Genomic DNA, 17471 nt, shown 5'->3' on the forward strand with positions numbered 1-17471 from the left:
TATATTGAAATTACCTCGACAAAGAAGTTGCTCAGACAATAAACACCTTTGCTTTTTTTAAGAATATATTTTTTCTTCTTGTTGGTGAATATATAGAAAGCAAAAGCTTAAAAAAAAAAGTTCATAAAATCTAATGGAATAATCTTTGATCGTTATATTTTACTTATCGTTAATCCAAAAATACAAATTCAATTAATTAATTTATATCTCAAATTTTAGGTTAAACAAATAACTTCAATAATTTACCCTACTCAAACTTTCTCAACATGTTTTGATATAATTTTTTTTGATTGAATTATATAAAATTCTTTTCATTCACGAACATATTGTAATTACCTCGATAAAAAATTTGCTCAAACGATAAATACTTTTGCTTTTTTTAATAAAAAAAATATAGAAATTACTCTTTTTTCTTGTTGGTGAATATATAGAAAGCAAAAGCTAAAAAGAAAGTTCATAAAATCTAGTGGGTTAATTTTTGATTGTTATATTTTACTTACCTATAATTCTAAATACAAATTCAATTAATTAATCTACATCTCAAATTTTAGATTAAACAAATATCTTCAATAATTTACCCTCCTCAAACTTCGTCATAATTTCTTTAACTGAATTATATAAAATTTTTTTTATTCACGAACATATAGAAATCATCACGATAGAAAGGAGTTGCGAAAAATAAAATAAAATGGGAAGGAAAAATAAAAAGTAAAATAAACCTTTGGGCTTCGCCTATAAATAGTACCTACTACTGATTAATACTTGCAAGAACCGTTTTCAATTTGTTCTTCGCGTATTCATTAGAAATTTATGCTATAAACAATAAAACAAAGAGACTCATCAATTTTTTCACTGTATAATTTTCCAGACACTGGAAATTTTGCTACTCTTCTTCCAGAATCTTTCGAAAAATTAACTCGTACATTCATGGAAACCTAGAAATACATCAACTAACGGATCTCCCATTTTTTCCTTTTTGAAACGAATCAATTGCTGCAATATACGGTTATATATAACCATTTTTCAAATTTCTGAATCAATGGATCCGTCTATCATGAAGCTTCTTGAAGAAGACGAGGTTGGTACTTTTTTTTTTTTTTTTGCGAATTAGCCCTTTTCATGTACTGGGTCACAGATATGTATGTTTGTTGGGTCACAGATATGTATGTTTATGGTGGAATGGTGGATTTATGTGAATTTTGGATATTAATATAGGATGAAACAATGCATTCGGGGGCGGATGTGGAGGCATTCACTGCTGCCCTAAACAGGGATATCGGTGGAGATAATTCACAATCTCAGCCTTCGGATTCCGATAGCGGTAATATTATCACTATTTAGCAATTGAATTTTTCAATTTCATTATAGATTGTCATTCAACTAAGTTTATTGCCAACTGCATAGATTAGGCTAAATTATGGTCATTAGATGTATATGATATGTTGGCGTTACTAACATGGGAAAATAAGTAGTAGGGAGACTTATAGGGTGAGTAATTGCTAATGGAAGTGTAGAAGTAGGGGAAGTTGTAATTGTTGTCAAGAATTTGGAGGGGAGAAAGTGTGGGTACTTTATGGAACCTTTGGAATTTTTGTGGTGGAGAGAAGCTAAAATATCGCAAAGCTGTTGGGTGTGCACTGTGCATGGGGTTGTATGGAACCATGAAGGTCTATGTATTAGATGTCAACTATTTTATAGAGGAGCTTTAGAATTTTTACGTCAATAAGTTCTTTAAGTAGTATCTGGATTTAGTTGACACGGGGCTTATTCATCTAACTGAATTATTGTTATTTCAATTCTATTACTCATATGATTATTGCGATTGATTATTGTTATTTTTTTATTATTACGTGTACATCTGTTCCTATTGTGCTTTTCCTAGAACACACTTTAACTTCACTTGTTGCTTGAAGCCAGAACCTTGGTGCCTTCTAGCTTTTCATCTTTGAACACTGAATTATTCTAATAAAGTTTTCCCCTACTCAAAAAAGCAGTATTTACGGTGCTACCTTTTTTTTTTTTTTTTGAAATAAGTAACTTTGTATTATATCACAAAAGAGTATATGGGTTGTACTGAAACATAATATACAGATGTCTCCTATTCCACTGGTTTCACTCTATATTGAGTCTAAAACATCAATTACTGATACAGTGTCATTGGAGTGTACTTGATTACTCCAAAAACATAACAATAAAATGCAGTTTAATGACTTTCTGTGCATCATTCGCTATGCTCTCAAAACACCATATACTCGCAGGGATAATTCTCATATGTTTCTGACCTTTGCATTCACCCCTGCTGCCTCCCAACTCTTGAAATCCTCTGATACCTTACTAGGCATGATCCAGGAGATGCCTTTGAGGTTCAAAAAAATCCTCCATAGTTGTTGGGTATACTTGCAGTGTAGGAATAGATGGTTCACCGTCTCTAATTCCTCCCAACAAAGGAAACAACTATAGCATAAGGTTATCCCTCTTTTCTTCAACTTATCGTGATGTTACGATGCTACTTTTAACAATGGTCAAAGTTCCTTTTTTTCTTCTTTTAATGTAGGTCAAACCCATTTCAGTATTAACAGTGATACTCTTTTATAATGATGTTTCCGGATCCGTCTATTACATTTTGCCTCTGTTGCTTTAGTATCATCCTCCTATTATCTCATTCTTCGATTTCTTATTAGCATATGTTATTTTTTTTGCTTTCGGCTGTTGTATTATTTGCTATTGATACTGTTTTCTTCTTCATTATGGTATTTCCTTTTCAAAATTGCTTTAAACTGCTTTATTTGAGCTGAAAATCTTTCGGAAACAACTCCGTTACCTCCACAAGTTGGGGATGCGTGTGCGTCACCCTCCTGAGACCCCACTTATGGACACACTAGGTATGTTGTTGTTGTTGTAATGTATGTCAAACCTCCTCAAGCAGGAGTCAAACAATGGTTTTCCTGCTTTGTCCTCTTGATGACTCGAACCTTTAACCCTCAATAACTTCTTTTCCTATTTATCCACAGGTATACTACATCAAAGTAGCCCCCTCCAAAAGTATTACAAACTAAACTGACTCCATCTGTGCTTTTTGTCACTAATAGTTTATAACTTCAAAAAGTTCTTCTGCCTGTACTAAAACTTTCTGTTTACACCAAAAATAATAAAGAGCTATACAATTCATCTTAAAATTCTGCAAATTGTTCTTCTTGCCCTCAAAACATCTTTGATTCCTTTCTTTCCACACTGTCCACCATATACAAGCTGGGACAATCCTCCATCTCTCCTCCTTAATTGTAGTATTGCCTATATTGATCTAACAATTTAGGAGTGTGCTATGTTTCTTGGTTTCACCCAAATGATCTTCCTAAGGCTGCTGAATATTCTCCATAATTGATCTGTCCATTTGCAATGCAGGAAGAGATGGTTGACTGTCTCTGCCTGTTCCTCACACAAAAAGCATCTTGAACATAGTTGGAACTTCCTCTTCTTTATATTTTCTTGTGTCAGCACTGCTTCCTTTGCTAGTAACCATGTGAAACAGTTTACCTTGTATGGGATTTTAGGTTTCCATATCATCTGCCATGGCCAGAGCTCCTTCCTGTCATTTGAATTTGAATGATTGAGGTCTTTGTAAGCTGACTAGACACTGAAAACCCCTTTGCTGTAAGGGTCCTTTTGACTAAGCTATTATTCCCTTGCCTTAACAAAGAGAATTTTTTTTCCCAGTTTGCCAATTTATCTGTGTTTCATATAGCAGCAGAGTAAACATTTTAGAGTTGCATGAGAATATCTAAGCTGAAAGAGTGTTGGTGTGAAGACAATTTGTGATTGTGGTCTGGACTTGGTCTTAGGAAGCTACTGTATCTTCATCACTTGCATACTCTGTCTTCTTTCAGTATTCTGTTTCTCCTTCCTTGGGAACAATCTTATCTTTTGCATAATTTACAAACAGTACCATTGTCTCAAGGAAGCAGTTATACCTCAAATCAGTTTGCCCCATGGCAAACTGCTAACCATGACGAAAATGCCAGTCGTTGTAACCTTCAAGATTCAGAGACCATCCAGCCAAAGGAGGAAAATGTGTCTGATATGCAGTTGAAGAGACTTGATACAGATTCTCAGAATCAGCAGCAAAAAAATGATTCATCACAGGAGATCAATTCCCTTCCCGTGCAGCATATATCCCAGGACAGTTATCAAACCACAGAGGTTGAACAGGACACACTTCATTCTTCTAGAGCAGTGAATATGCCGAATCCTGAAAAGAATACGCAAAATCCAGAATCTCCACATCTGAATTTACAGGGAACAAATAATTTACAACCCATGCAGAGTTTGACAACAGGAACTAGTAGTCTGCCACGTGTGGCAACAGTGGCAAGTAATCAGTCAGAATCTGCAACTGGGTCGATCAGCCAAGCAGCAATGAATATAGCTAAACAGGGAAAACAAGTTCCTTTTGCCATGCTTTTCCCTCACATACAACCCCAACTTGATAAGGACAGGGCAGCGCAACTCCAGACACTTTACGTTAAACTCAAAGTAATGTTATAGCTGACTTTTTTGTGCTCATTTTGCCTTCTCTGTTATGTTAGTTTTGTCATCAATTGGAAAATGTATACAGAAAAATGAAATTTCCAAGGAAAGTTTTGTAAGGAACATGAGAAGTATAATTGGTGACCAGATGCTCAAAATGGCTGTATATAAGTTTCAATCTCAGGTAGATGAAGCAGCACTTTCAGTTGTTACATCAGTAATGAAATTCTCAATCATTGTGTATTAACTCTATATCAAAGTTTAATTCAGGCATCGAAAAACTCACAGTCCGTTCCCGGTCAATTTCCTCAGTCTCAGGCTTCACAGCAGCAACATTCGCTTATGCCAGCCGATGGTACCTTTATTCTCTGAATCTCTTTGATTTGTTCTAATCCGGTTCGAGCTTATTTCTGACCTTACTTCTCTACTGTTGCTCCTATTCAAATATGGACAGATTCTAGCAGTATGGCAATTGAGAGTAAAGCTCAAAAGTTGCACGAGGTGGAAAACCAAGCCGATCTGCGTGGAGCCCAAGGAAGCCAGATGTCTTCTTCTAGTTTGACTGCTGTAAAACAAGAAAGGGATCACACACCATTTCCAATTCAGGGACTTAACAGACAACAGCAACAACATTTACACTTCTCACAGGCATCTTTTCCCACATTTGCAAATGCAGGGAACAATTACAGTGCATATTCTGCATCTAATGTCAACTCTTCAACAACACAACCTCTTAAACAGCAATCTGATGATGCACAAATGAGACAAATTTCAGTTCAACAGAACAGAAATGCAACTCAGTTTGGAGTGCCAGCACAAGCCATGGGAATAATGAGTGCCCCTAAGTTTGAAAAGCAAAATACTTTTGGCGAAGCCAAAAGATTACCTGGTGGGGGTCTTAATATGTCAAGTACTTCAAGAATCCAGCAGACCTCAGTGCAGTGGCAACCCTCTGCCAATAAAGAGCAGAAAAGCATTCTTTCATCACCAATGACCAATCCAAAGCCTGAACCAATTGATCATTTTCATGACCAGCTACAAAGATCCCAGTTATCGCCCTTCTCCTCTGTTCAAGTGGATCAAGGAAATTCCACTTCGGAAAGTTCAAGGGATGAATCTATTGAACAGACCTCCAGAATTGGTTTATCATCAACGACTAGCATGAAACCTTCAAATTCAGCCTCGTCTTCCATGTCATCTCATATGGACACTAGCACATTGGTAATTTTCTTGGTTTGCAACTTTTCATCCTGACTTGATTTATTGACTTCTGAAGTGAGGATATATCATAGATTGTAGAAGTATAAGAGCATGTTTTTTTATACATGCATGCATACGTACATACATATATGTATTTATATTTATACATAGATATATTTCTAGAAATGCATTTTTTTTAAAAAAAAAATCTGTGTCAGTATTTTTTGGCTGACTTTTCCCCCTCTGCTCTATGAATTGACTGTTTCATTATTGAACTATAACTTATGAAACTCCTCTAGAAAAGAAATTTGAAAAGCTTGTCTATGTGAGAACTCTACTTTGGCCCTATGGACCTCAGGGATTCGTCCCTATGACTACACCTTCAGGAAAAGGAGAAGGGAAAAATGGAGAGGGTAGAGTTCACTTTTTGCTTTTGAATTGATTTTAGGGAGTGATAGGAAGGGAGCAGGGAAGAGAGGGAGGAATAAGGTTATGAACTAGTGATAAAGTTTATATCTGTCCAAAAGTGAGCAGAAAATGAGAGAAGCTGACCTCTTTTAATGAGAATCCTTTAGTGCCAAAAAAAAAATACAATCTTACTAACAGTTGAAATACTTCATTAAGGGCTGGCATCAAGTAACAACAATCCATTTTTCTCCCTCATTATTTATCCAATATCTTATAAAATCCCTCTTTCAGCTCTCCTTCTTTCTTCCACATGTTCTTCCTTTCTATCTTATTCTTTCTTTCAATCCAAAACATTTGTAAAAAGACAAATCTCTATCACTTCGAAGCAATTGTTGACTTGTTTATTCTTTTGCGAAATTTGGTTTTCATCTTGCATTCATTTTCTCTAACTTAGAGCCTGTTTGGATTGGCTTATGTTTAGGTGTTTTTAAGCCTAAATAACTTTTACGCAGTTTTTGTAGTGTTTGGATAAAACAAAAAAGTGCTTTTAAGCCAAAAACAAAAATAAGCCAAAATCCATTAGTTAGAAATTCTTTTTTTTTTTACACTAATAACATTGTATTTCAATTTTCAGTCAGTACATAGGTAGTACTGAAAAACCATATTTACAAAAACAAGAAAAAGATTAAAGTCCTTCCAATGCTAAACCAGGAACTAGATGGACCCTAAACCATCTATGATTGACTCAGTCTCGTTGGAGTAGACATTGTACACCAAAAACAGAACAACAAAATATATTTAAGCTTGACTTCCTGAAGGTTGTTTTCCCTATTTCCAGAACATCTATCATTTCTCTCTCTCCATATAGTCCACCATATACAAGCAGGTATGATCCTCTATCTTTCTCTGTTTATGCCCCAACTCCAGTTTCCTCCCAACTCCCAACTGAAAAGAGTCTCAGCAATCTTACTAGGCACACTCCAGGAAATGCCTCTGAGATTAAGGAAAATCCGTCACAGTTTAACAGTGAAATTGCAGTGTAGAAAGAGGTGTTTTACAGTCTCTGTATCCTTACCACATAAGGAGCATCTGTTGCATAGATATGTACCTCTCTTGGCCACATTGTCCAATGTCAGAACTGCTTCATTGGCTAGCCAGATGAAGCATGCCACTTTTTGTGGCACTTAGTTAGAAATTCTAACTTATGACATTTGGCTTATAAGCCCATCCAAACAGGCTCCTAATCCACTTTATCCTTGTTATTTTTGGTAACTTAAATAATTCTTATTTCTGTTCTTATAACTTTTTAGAGCCGTGTTACCGCCGTAACAGCTTGGTCTTACATTTGTTCATCAACACGATATCATGGAACTCATTCCTACCTTCAAGAATGGACAGACACTTTCTAATCATTTTATCCATAATGGAACTAAAAACAAAAGCATTACTTTGAAAAACTGTTCAAATCGTAACTTGTAGTAAGTATTTTATCTTCCATCTCAAAATGATGAGGAAATAGCTTTGAAGAGAGCTGCAATATGGTAGTACAGGTTGATGCCATTAAGTCCACTTTAACATATTTCAGAATTTGTAATATGTATTCTTCAAGTTAACAAGGAGGGAAGCAATCGTTTTATGCTATTACATGTAACAAAGATAAATACATTTCATCATTTTTTATCTTTAGGATAATGGAGTATCTGGAACTCTACGGTAGAAACCCGACCTGAACTGTTAGTTGTTCTTCTATTGGAGTATTTTCTCTTTTTCTGGTTTTTGAAAGAAAACCAATGGCATTTAAACAGAAATATACGACTGGTTAAAGTAGAAAGTACAGATTTTTTCCCACAAAGCCCTCATTGCAGAGGGTCAAAGTGAACGCAGAAAGTTTTTGGCAACATGAGATCTGTTTCTGGCAGCACTTTGGTAGTCATCGTATATCTTATTTCTCACTTACAATATTTTTGATTGCATGTCTCGTGAGCTTGCTAAAATATTTATATTTTGTCTTGCATTCAGTGTTTTCAAAAATGTTTTTGGGGTGAGTTTCGGGTGCGGCGTACCAAAAACACTCCGGGTCGCAAATTGAAGGCGTACATCAATAGGGCGTAAATCCTAAAATTTTGGGGCATTAGTCTCGAGCATAAAAACCTAAATCCTAGGTGTTAAACGTACGCCCCAAGCGTTATTTTTTTTAAAACCGTTTTTGTTTAAATCATATTTTTTATTTTTGCTGTTATGATACTTATATTTTGCTAAAATGGATAAATAAACTCTCATAGAAAATGACATTATTGTAAATAGTTTTTTAGATAATTGTGTCTGAAATTGATAGGATATAGCTTTCATAGCACTATGTTCCTGAGACAACTTTTTTCATTTTTTTAATTTCTTCTACACTCTTTATCCTTTTCTTCTTTAAGATATATAAATAATAATCCGTGTGAATATTAATTGAGAGTGTAAGGACTAGTAAATGTGAAGATGGACGATAATTTCATTTTAAAGATTATTTTTCCCTATACTATTGGCTATTTATTAAAACTTATTTGTAAAATAAAATTTTACTTGCTTATAAAATTATAAAATTAAATATACATGAGATGTACGTTCTTTAGATCAATGGGACTTACACCCTGTGTTTCGGGGCTTATGTCGCACGCCCCATGCTGCATAAAATTCCTCGCCTCGCGCTCCCGCCTTTTATAACACTCCTTGCATTATTTCTTATGTTTGAAGTTGTGGATTATAGATGCATGCTTCTCACTGTCACTTTTCTTATTTCACTTTTTATTACTTCAGTTAACTTCTCGGACACTTTCTGTGACATCTCCGCTTGGGCTAGGAAACAACGGAAAGACTCCTGTGAAAAAGCCTTCCATTGGACAGAAGAAGCCCCTTGATGCGCTAGGTTCCTCACCTCCACCTTCAGGGTACACTATTCTGAGCACCTTTACTATGATGTTTTGCTGGTATAGTGTCTCAATATTTTGTGTGTTGTATTGATTCCATTTTGTATTGTTTTATCCCTTCACATTTCACAGAAAGAAGCAAAAGGTGTCGGGAGGTTTCCTAGATCAGAGCATTGAACAACTTAATGATGTTACTGCTGTTAGTGGAGTTAATCTAAGGGTAATACCTTCTTCGATGCCCAACAGTGGAATGTATCTTGTGCTCATCACTAGTTGTTTAAAGCATTTAAAGTATTGGCAAGTAGTTTGATATTTTTTTGTAATGCATAAAAACAGGAAGAGGAAGAGCAACTATTTTCTGGGCCCAAGGAGGACAGTCGAGTTTCTGAAGCATCTCGTCGAGTTGTGCAAGAAGAAGAGGAAAGGCTGATTTTGCAGAAAATTCCACTTCAGAAGAAATTGACAGAAATCAGTTAAATCCCTTTTTTAGATCTTCCCTTTGTTTTTGATGTGCAACTTGTTATTATATAATACATGATAGAGTATGTCAGCTTCATAACTAAATTGCATGTTTTCTTGCTTACCTGCTACTGTCTGACAGTGGCAAAATGTGGTTTAAAGAATATGAGCAGTGATGTCGAACGATGCTTGTCGTTGGTGAGATATGATCTTTTTCTGTTTGTTTGACTCTTCTTTTTGGGAGATTCTTGTGCCACTGAACTTTGAACTTTCAACTTCCAGTGTGTGGAGGAAAGAATGCGTGGACTCATAAGTAGTCTCATCAGACTGTCAAAACAGGTTAATATTTTGCTTGGTCTCTGTGAAAAGCTTATAGGATTCTTCTTATGAACCTGAGATAGAGGTCTTCTTTCTGTAGAGAGTTGACATTGAGAAGTCAAGACACAGAACAATTGTCACCTCAGATGTTCGTGAAGAAATCATGTCAATCAATCGAAAAGCCCGGGAAGAATGGGAAAAGAAACAAGCTGATGTGGAGAAACTCCAAAAGGCAAATGAAGTGAGTTATCTTTCTTTCCACTTTGAGCGTTCTTCAACTAAGTTTCTACTGGTCAATGTTCATATGGAATATTATGTTATCTGCTCCAAAAAATGACAATATGGAAAATGTGTAACTTAATGACTTGGATATCAGCCTGAAGGTAGTACTGGAGTTGACGGTGATAAGGAGAAGGATGAGGGTCGCGGGAAATCAATAAAGGTACATACTCTCCCTTGTTCACACTTATGTTTTCCTGGGTAGTTTTAAGATCCATAAAGAAGTGTCAAATGTAATTTCTTTCATAACTAAATTTGATCCTTCCCAACTGTTTGTATCTTTGCAGGTAAACAAGGAAGAAGATGATAAGATGCGAACTACAGCTGCAAATGTTGCTGCTCGAGCTGCTGTTGGAGGGGATGACATGTTGTCAAAGTGGCAATTAATGGCTGAGCAGGCAAGACAAAAGCGTGAAGGGGGAGGTGATGTGGCTTCTGGTTCACAGCCTGGTAAAGATGTGACTAGGAAGAATTTACCAGCTCCCCCAAGGAGCTCAAGGGACCCCCAAGAAGCTGAGAAAAGGATCCAGTCATCTGCAATAGCCCCACCTGGTATGATAATGATCCGTTATTGGACCTAATTTTGAGATTCATATGACTAGCATTCTAAATATGAATGGTGTTTCTCATATTCATGGTGTTTAGAGTAGTTATGACTTTGGTTAGCATGATTGATATAATCCTGAAAATCACATTGTTTTAAATCATAGTTTAGCTTTTCTTTTGCATAAACTACCATATGAGGCATATTCAGAGATTTGAAAATATGCAAATTTATGATTTGAAATATTTCCTTCCCAAAATGTTTTAAGAAAATTTTGTTGTTAGATAAGGTGTCAGTTACTTGTAGATCTCCTTCATATGTAATAACACCAAGTATTACTAGACCTTTTAGATGATTAAAACCTTTTAACTCCAACAAAGTGTTGAAGCAAATTGATAAAATAAGAAGGAACATTCTTTTGGAGGATATGGATGTATGGCAGCACTCAACAATATTATCTGGTCAGTTGGCCCACATTAATAAAGCCTAGACAGTCTCTGCCTCTGTGGGTGCCTAGGACCAAGGGATCTGCATGTCATAATAAATCTTCGCTCATGTAACAGTCCTGGAGGTATTGCAATGAGGAAGGCTCAATCTGAAGATATATTGTGAAAATTAAACACGGGGAGCAAGACTTCTGACACACTAAAGTATACTCTTATAGTCTTATTGTTGCCCCCTGAAAATACATAAGCAGACTTTGGGAAGATTTTTCCAAGCATGCCTATTTTAGAGTATGGCTGGGGAATTAGTGCTTTGCAGGAAAAACTCCCAAGACAATACCAGTTAAATGTGCTGTCCCAAGCCACAGTTAGCCAATGCAGGGAAGAGAACTTTTGGAATTTGCACTGCAGAAGGAATTTATCAAGCACTTGGTGGCAGATTAGCTGGGAGTTTTTTCTTGATAGATTGCAAGGGTTCGCAGTTGACACTTTTAAAATGGACAGATTTGTTTGGAGTTTCAGCCAGGTTGGTGCATATTTTCTTAAATCTCGTTAAAAGAAGATCTGCTCCAACAGCAATATTCCTGGAGTGTGACCCTAGTGACTTGTCTAGAAAGTATTCCAACAAGATAGCCTGTTTTAGTTGGTTAGCAATCCTGGATGCTTGCTTAACTCATGATAACCTTGCAAAAAGGGTAATAATTCTATGCAGCAGGTGCTACCTCTGTCTACAAGAATCAGAAAACATCAACCATCTATTCCTCCATTTTCAAGCTGCCCGAGACATCTGAGTATATTCTTTTCAAGCTTTTCGGGATGAACTGAGCAATGACGTATACCATTAAAGTAACACGTATCAGCTGAGGTAGATGAAAATGGTACCATCATGCCATTTTTGGAGTTGGATTGAAAGAAACCTCCCCTCTTTTCAAAGTTAAGCCTATAGTCCTTTTTGCTGGTGTAAATAGAAGATGTGAATAATCTAAGATAAATTTATGGATTTTCTTAGCTCCTTGAATTACCACTAGTAACCAAAGGTTAATGTATAGGAGCTACCTTTTCTCCTCAACTGATGTTACTTTGGTATCCTCTTGATGCATTTCAATGAAATTTTCTCATTTGAGATGATCAAAGAAAAAAATGCCGCCACCATACATCCTTACTAGAATGAATTCAGCAACTAAATGGGAAGAGGGAGGATCGGGTTGGGTTGAAAATCCTAGAATGAGATGTATTTAGATCAGCAAAGAGTATCCTAGCATTGAATGTGATAAATTTCCTTCCAATGTGGCAAGCTCAGAGTTTGGCGTCTTAGATGTTTCCAGAGTTTCCTCCTGAGCCGGGGATGTAGCCAGAAGCAAAGCCATTATGTAAATTGTATTTGGAATCTAGAACACCAATCTCAAGTACTAATAACCAGGTTTGAAATTTGATACTTGTACATATTTAGCAGATCTCTTAACGCATATAAAGCGTCTAGGTCAAAGCTATTGGGTTCGGCTGACTTAGCACATAGATGTAGCTTAGGTGGTAGAGTGCCCACTTAGCACCGAGAGATAAACAACACCGCACATATCCACTTTTATTCCCTAGTTATTGGGATTGCGGCATAATATTAGTTTTTTTTTTTTGTAATGTGGAAGTGTTTATGATCCAGGAATGTGTGATATTACCGTTCCTTTGTTGATTTCAGGACATTTGGTTGATATTTCTTCTTGTTTAGTGTGGTTACTCAGGTTTTAGCCTGTGCACTAACCATTTAGCTGCTGTATAACCTTTGATCTTAATTTGTTTGGACTACTCTTTTTTTCTGTAGGTGTTGTGAGAAGAGCCGTAAGAACTCAAGGGATAATAACACAAACTAGGATTGCTCGCAGTATTACTGTAAAAGATGTGATCGCCGTCCTAGAAAGAGAACCTCAAATGTCTAAGTCTACACTGATATACCGCTTGTATGAGAAAGCTCGGTCCAATGCTTCGTCAGCTGAATCATCCTGATTTCCAGAAGCACCATAAATCTTTGAACTATATAGCCCTCTTTTTTTCCTTTTGATAAGAATTTGTAAATCTTGTTTGTGATCATGACAAACTATTTACCCAGTTTCATGTTGCTGAGATTATTAGATAACTTGTGCCCTTTTCATTCTGGATGATTGCATGTAAAAGTAATTTAGTTGGATTAGAGTAGGTGAAAACTATCAAATCTTTGTTAAACAATTGTATTCCCTTTTTAACACCAAAAAAGGTTCACTTCATATACAAGTTGAATGATGTAAAGGGGGAACAACAAGAGAGACACTCATCACCAACCATTTATTTTATGGTTCTTCATGACTAAAACTGCTTTATTTAATTTTTAATAAAGAAAAGGGGGAACAAGAAAATGATTCTTTCGTTCTTTCTTTGTCTTTTATATAATCTAAATAATAAAAACAGTAGGCCATTGGTCCCACTTTAATTATTTAGACTCTTCATCATAACACAAATTAAAAGTTGAATATATTTGTGTGATTGACTTGTTTATATAGTAATGTGCTATACTTGTTAAGTTGTTATTGTCATGACAACAGATAGACTCATACCTTACCTTTTTAAAGTAAATTTAAAGAAAAGAACAGAATGATGTGACAATAATTTTTAACACCACCACCGCTAATAATAACGTAAATTTCACAAGTAGAGTTTGTAATTTTTACTGTTAACGCTAAAACTTTTTCGTATTGATGAAAAAGATTTTTTTGAAAATGGGAGATCATTCTGCTTAATAAGATGAGCTGTTTCTAGTTACTATAATTTAATTTTGATAGTGCCCCATCAGTAACAAACTTCTCTACCACTTTTGTCTTTGTATGATACACATTTCAATATAATATTAAAGTTGCATATACCAAAACTTTACGGGACCGCAATCCTCGAAAGCCAAAAAACCAAAAAGGAAGTTTTGGGCAGAATTAGGTGCATGTCTAAGAAAAATAAAATATATTTGTCTTAAAGAAGAACAAATACATTCTTTAACGTAGCACAAAAGCAATGTCCTCATTAAGACCCCCCAAACAAAACCAAAAAGAAAAAAAGAAATTGCATCCATAATATCAAGAAAATTGAATAATTTCACCTATTTAAACTTAAAAAGAAAAATTATTTTCATGAGACGATAATCACAAATTCGAATCAGGAAAACAACAGCTACAAATTTATGCTAATATAGAGAAAAATTAAAGCTTGTACGTCGTTGCAAGTCAAGCATGAAATGACGACATAATTGGTTGTCTTTAAAGTGGCAATAAGGAATGTTGTGCCGCCACGTTTACATAAAGCTGATAATACCCACATTTTTTACACACGTCTTCGTATTTTTGGATGGTAAGAATTTTTAATAGTTTTGCGTCTCAATTTATTTATCTAATTTTGATTTGAATTAAAACTTCTAAAAAGTATTAAAAATGAAAATTCATTATCTCGACTTAAAGGTATTTATTACTTCCTCCGTGTTTATTTACTAGTTAAAATTTTAATTTGTCACACTTGTTTGAGAAAATAATGATCAATATACTCACAATATTTTTTAAAGACCTTAACTCAATGTAAATAAATTAAAGATATAATAGGAAAAAAAAATCATCCTGCGTTTATCTATTAAAAATGATAAGTAGAAAGAAAAATCAAATTAAAAATATTTGATAAGTAAATAAAAATGAATAGAATATTAGTAAACATGTTATTTGAAAGTTAGCTAGCACTGCTACCTCGATTTTAAAAGTATAAAAAAGTAATCCCTTCATTTTAAAAATGATGATGATCTAATTTGATTTAGAATAAAATTTAACAAAAGAAAGAAAAAATTTTAATTTTATGATTCTAAATTAAAGTTATGTTAAATGTAATTTTTTCTTTTTAAACAGATTAAAAAAGATATAAGATCATTTTTTTAAACGAAAGAGTAACTTAAATAAATTAAAACTAATGGAGTAATTATGATCCAATGGATGAGTCTCCCATAGTTGGAATACTGAATCAGATTCACTGCTACCTTTCCCTTTCCTCAAAATACTGAAAATGAAAAGAAGATAAGCTCAGAACCCATAGCATTATCTTACACCCCACCCACCCACCACCCCCTACCCCAACCCAAAATCCAAAATTTCGTAATTCTCACTCCATACCATAATACCCTTTTAAAACCCTCTAATATCAGTTCACTACCTACTTTAGACTCTAAAATTTCACCAAATTTCAACTTAATTTTGATCTTAGAAGACCGATAAAAATGGCGATTTCGGATACTGTAGTGGGGAATTTAACGACGTTGTACCTGTTAGTGATAGCGGCAATGAAGGCGTACGGATTGATGACTGGACGGAGCTACGGCGGAGTTTTTGTGCTGATTGTATCAACAGCTGTTGTAGGAAGTGTGTTGATTTTGAGTTTGACGTGGGATGTGTCACGTAAGGTTACTAGGTGTGCTTTGACACCCGATCGTCATCTTACTCTGAATCGGAATCAGCCACGTCATCATTCCGATGAGTTGTGTAGAGGTGGTATATGTTGGCACGGCGTTGCTGTTAGATCTCCGGCGTCGCAGTTTCGGTTCCGGCTTCCTCAGCACCACCCTCGCTAGCGGTAAATATAAGTGAAAATCGAGTGATTTTAACTCACTGTAAGTATGTAAATTGTTTTGGATCGAATTTTTCTATCTGTTTTTTTGGCTTTATGACGATCGAAAATTTGGGGGAAATCAGTGTAAAATAGTCATCGGAATCGCAGTTTAGGCATGTAAATAAAAATATATGTGCAATCGGTTTTTTCTCGCCTTTTTGTTATTCTGAATAACTCCTCTTATCATGCAATTGATTTTACTTTTAAAAAATGTATAATATTGCCTTTCGAAGCAGTGATAGAATCATAATTTTCACGAAATTCAAAAAAAAGCAAATGTACATGAACTTGTGCCCGTTTGTAACTCCGCCCATACTCATGCAGTTCATGGTCACTGATTAGGCGTTATAACATGCAGTTACATATGCAATTTTTTTTGTGTGTGAATAATGATATCCTTTATCGACACAATTTGATAGATAAGTGTTGAGTTATGTCAAACATTTTGTTTATGGCAAGACTCACGAGGGGTCTGAAGTCGGAGTTAGTTAAAAAATAAAGTTACACTTTTATTATAAAGTTTAGCTTTTGATGAGATGGTTAACCTTTGCTTGGAGGACCTATGAAGTTTCTCTCCTTTCTTCCTAGAGAATCCGTTTTTATTTTTTTGGGATTCGAATTCATAATATTAAGATTGAAAGTAAAAGATAATTACCGTTCAGATACTCGGTTAGTTTAGTCAGTTTCTTATCAAACTTTTTGTATCCTGAAATTTCTACAAATAAAATAATCCACATTTGGAAGAATGAAAGTGTGACTTACTTACTAGAGACATGTTTAGTTTGCTAACGTGATTGTAGTGTTGTTAATTTCATTCATCACAATCAGTATAGTATGGTACAAGAAAATCAATTTAAGCACTTAAAATGATGTTAAAAGTTTCTTTCCCTTTTTCAGTAATAAGAAATTGTTACGTAAAAAGTAATGTTTTCTTTTAAATTACAAGACAATTACGTATTTGTTTATACAAATTAAAGTGGGTTCAATGTCACTAATTTTGAAACGTATAGGTTATTGGTTCAGATAAGAAGTTGAAAATACGTACAAGAGATGCTTAAGAAAATAACAATTGGGGTTATGAATTTTCAGTTTATAGGATTAGTACGGGGTTCGTAATTGGAGATAAAATCATCTGTTTGATTGAACACGTTGTCAATCAAAATTTACCTCATATTCTAGTGTGTGCTTCTTGGGGTAGGAGTGGGGTGTGGGGGTGAAGGAGATGTTTGAGCGTGATGCAAATTGATTAAAATATCGTCTATTTTATGTGATTACCAATTAAGTAAAATCAGAAACCTAGGACAATGGTGTCCAATTCGTCTTGTGCGTGCTTTGATTAATTTCATGTATTCATTAATTTCTCTGATGAATACATGTTGCTTCTCACTTCCAACAAATACCAACTAACTTTATCTATCAAAACTAAAATAAATGGAAAAGATCACCTAGAATTTGAATCCGTTGGGGGAAAATCATGTCTACTACTAAATTTGTTACAAAATTGTTTTTGTTTCATAATATACGTCATATTCTAGCAAATAAGTAGTTAGAGTTTGGAAATTATAGATAGTCAACCAATTAAGCGTATTTAAATTTCGATTCCGGTTTTGAACATGGGCAGTTAAACCTCTGATTTCCAACAATCAGCATCCCTACTATAATCTTTTTCCAAAACAATACAGCAGTGATTTCTTCTCTTCCTCAATGAAGACTTAAAAAGAAGATAAG

The 17471-nt window shown here is 34.9% G+C and overlaps 2 protein-coding genes across 2 annotated transcripts; both read left to right on the forward strand.

Annotated features, from left to right (window-relative positions):
• The first annotated feature begins 767 nt into the window (after nucleotides 1–767).
• On the forward strand, nucleotides 768–13371 carry LOC107018109 (transcription initiation factor TFIID subunit 4b). Its single transcript, XM_015218492.2, has 15 exons — nucleotides 768–1078; nucleotides 1216–1321; nucleotides 3941–4530; nucleotides 4613–4708; nucleotides 4795–4879; nucleotides 4979–5745; nucleotides 8935–9065; nucleotides 9177–9264; nucleotides 9381–9516; nucleotides 9646–9701; nucleotides 9786–9842; nucleotides 9922–10062; nucleotides 10198–10263; nucleotides 10388–10652; nucleotides 12904–13371. Exons 1-15 carry the CDS (start codon nucleotides 1040–1042, stop codon nucleotides 13083–13085), a joined length of 2805 nt encoding a protein of 934 aa, XP_015073978.1. The 5' UTR covers nucleotides 768–1039; the 3' UTR covers nucleotides 13086–13371.
• Nucleotides 13372–15142: 1771 nt separating this feature from the next.
• On the forward strand, nucleotides 15143–15914 carry LOC107017124. Its single transcript, XM_015217397.2, has one exon. It carries the CDS (start codon nucleotides 15355–15357, stop codon nucleotides 15703–15705), a length of 351 nt encoding a protein of 116 aa, XP_015072883.1. The 5' UTR covers nucleotides 15143–15354; the 3' UTR covers nucleotides 15706–15914.
• The last annotated feature ends 1557 nt before the right edge of the window (nucleotides 15915–17471 follow it).

This window comes from Solanum pennellii, chromosome 4, assembly GCF_001406875.1.
Source record: "Solanum pennellii chromosome 4, SPENNV200".
Taxonomy (NCBI): domain Eukaryota; kingdom Viridiplantae; phylum Streptophyta; class Magnoliopsida; order Solanales; family Solanaceae; genus Solanum; species Solanum pennellii.

Bases quoted from the DNA above. Each gene is read 5' to 3' on its own strand.
- LOC107018109 (XM_015218492.2), top strand. From the start codon at position 1,040: ATGGATCCGTCTATCATGAAGCTTCTTGAAGAAGACGAG. The intron at 4,709-4,794 runs GTAGATGAAGCA...AGTTTAATTCAG, and splicing joins TATATAAGTTTCAATCTCAG to GCATCGAAAAACTCACAGTC. The intron at 10,063-10,197 runs GTGAGTTATCTT...CTTGGATATCAG, and splicing joins AACTCCAAAAGGCAAATGAA to CCTGAAGGTAGTACTGGAGT.
- LOC107017124 (XM_015217397.2), top strand. From the start codon at position 15,355: ATGGCGATTTCGGATACTGTAGTGGGGAATTTAACGACGTTGTACCTG.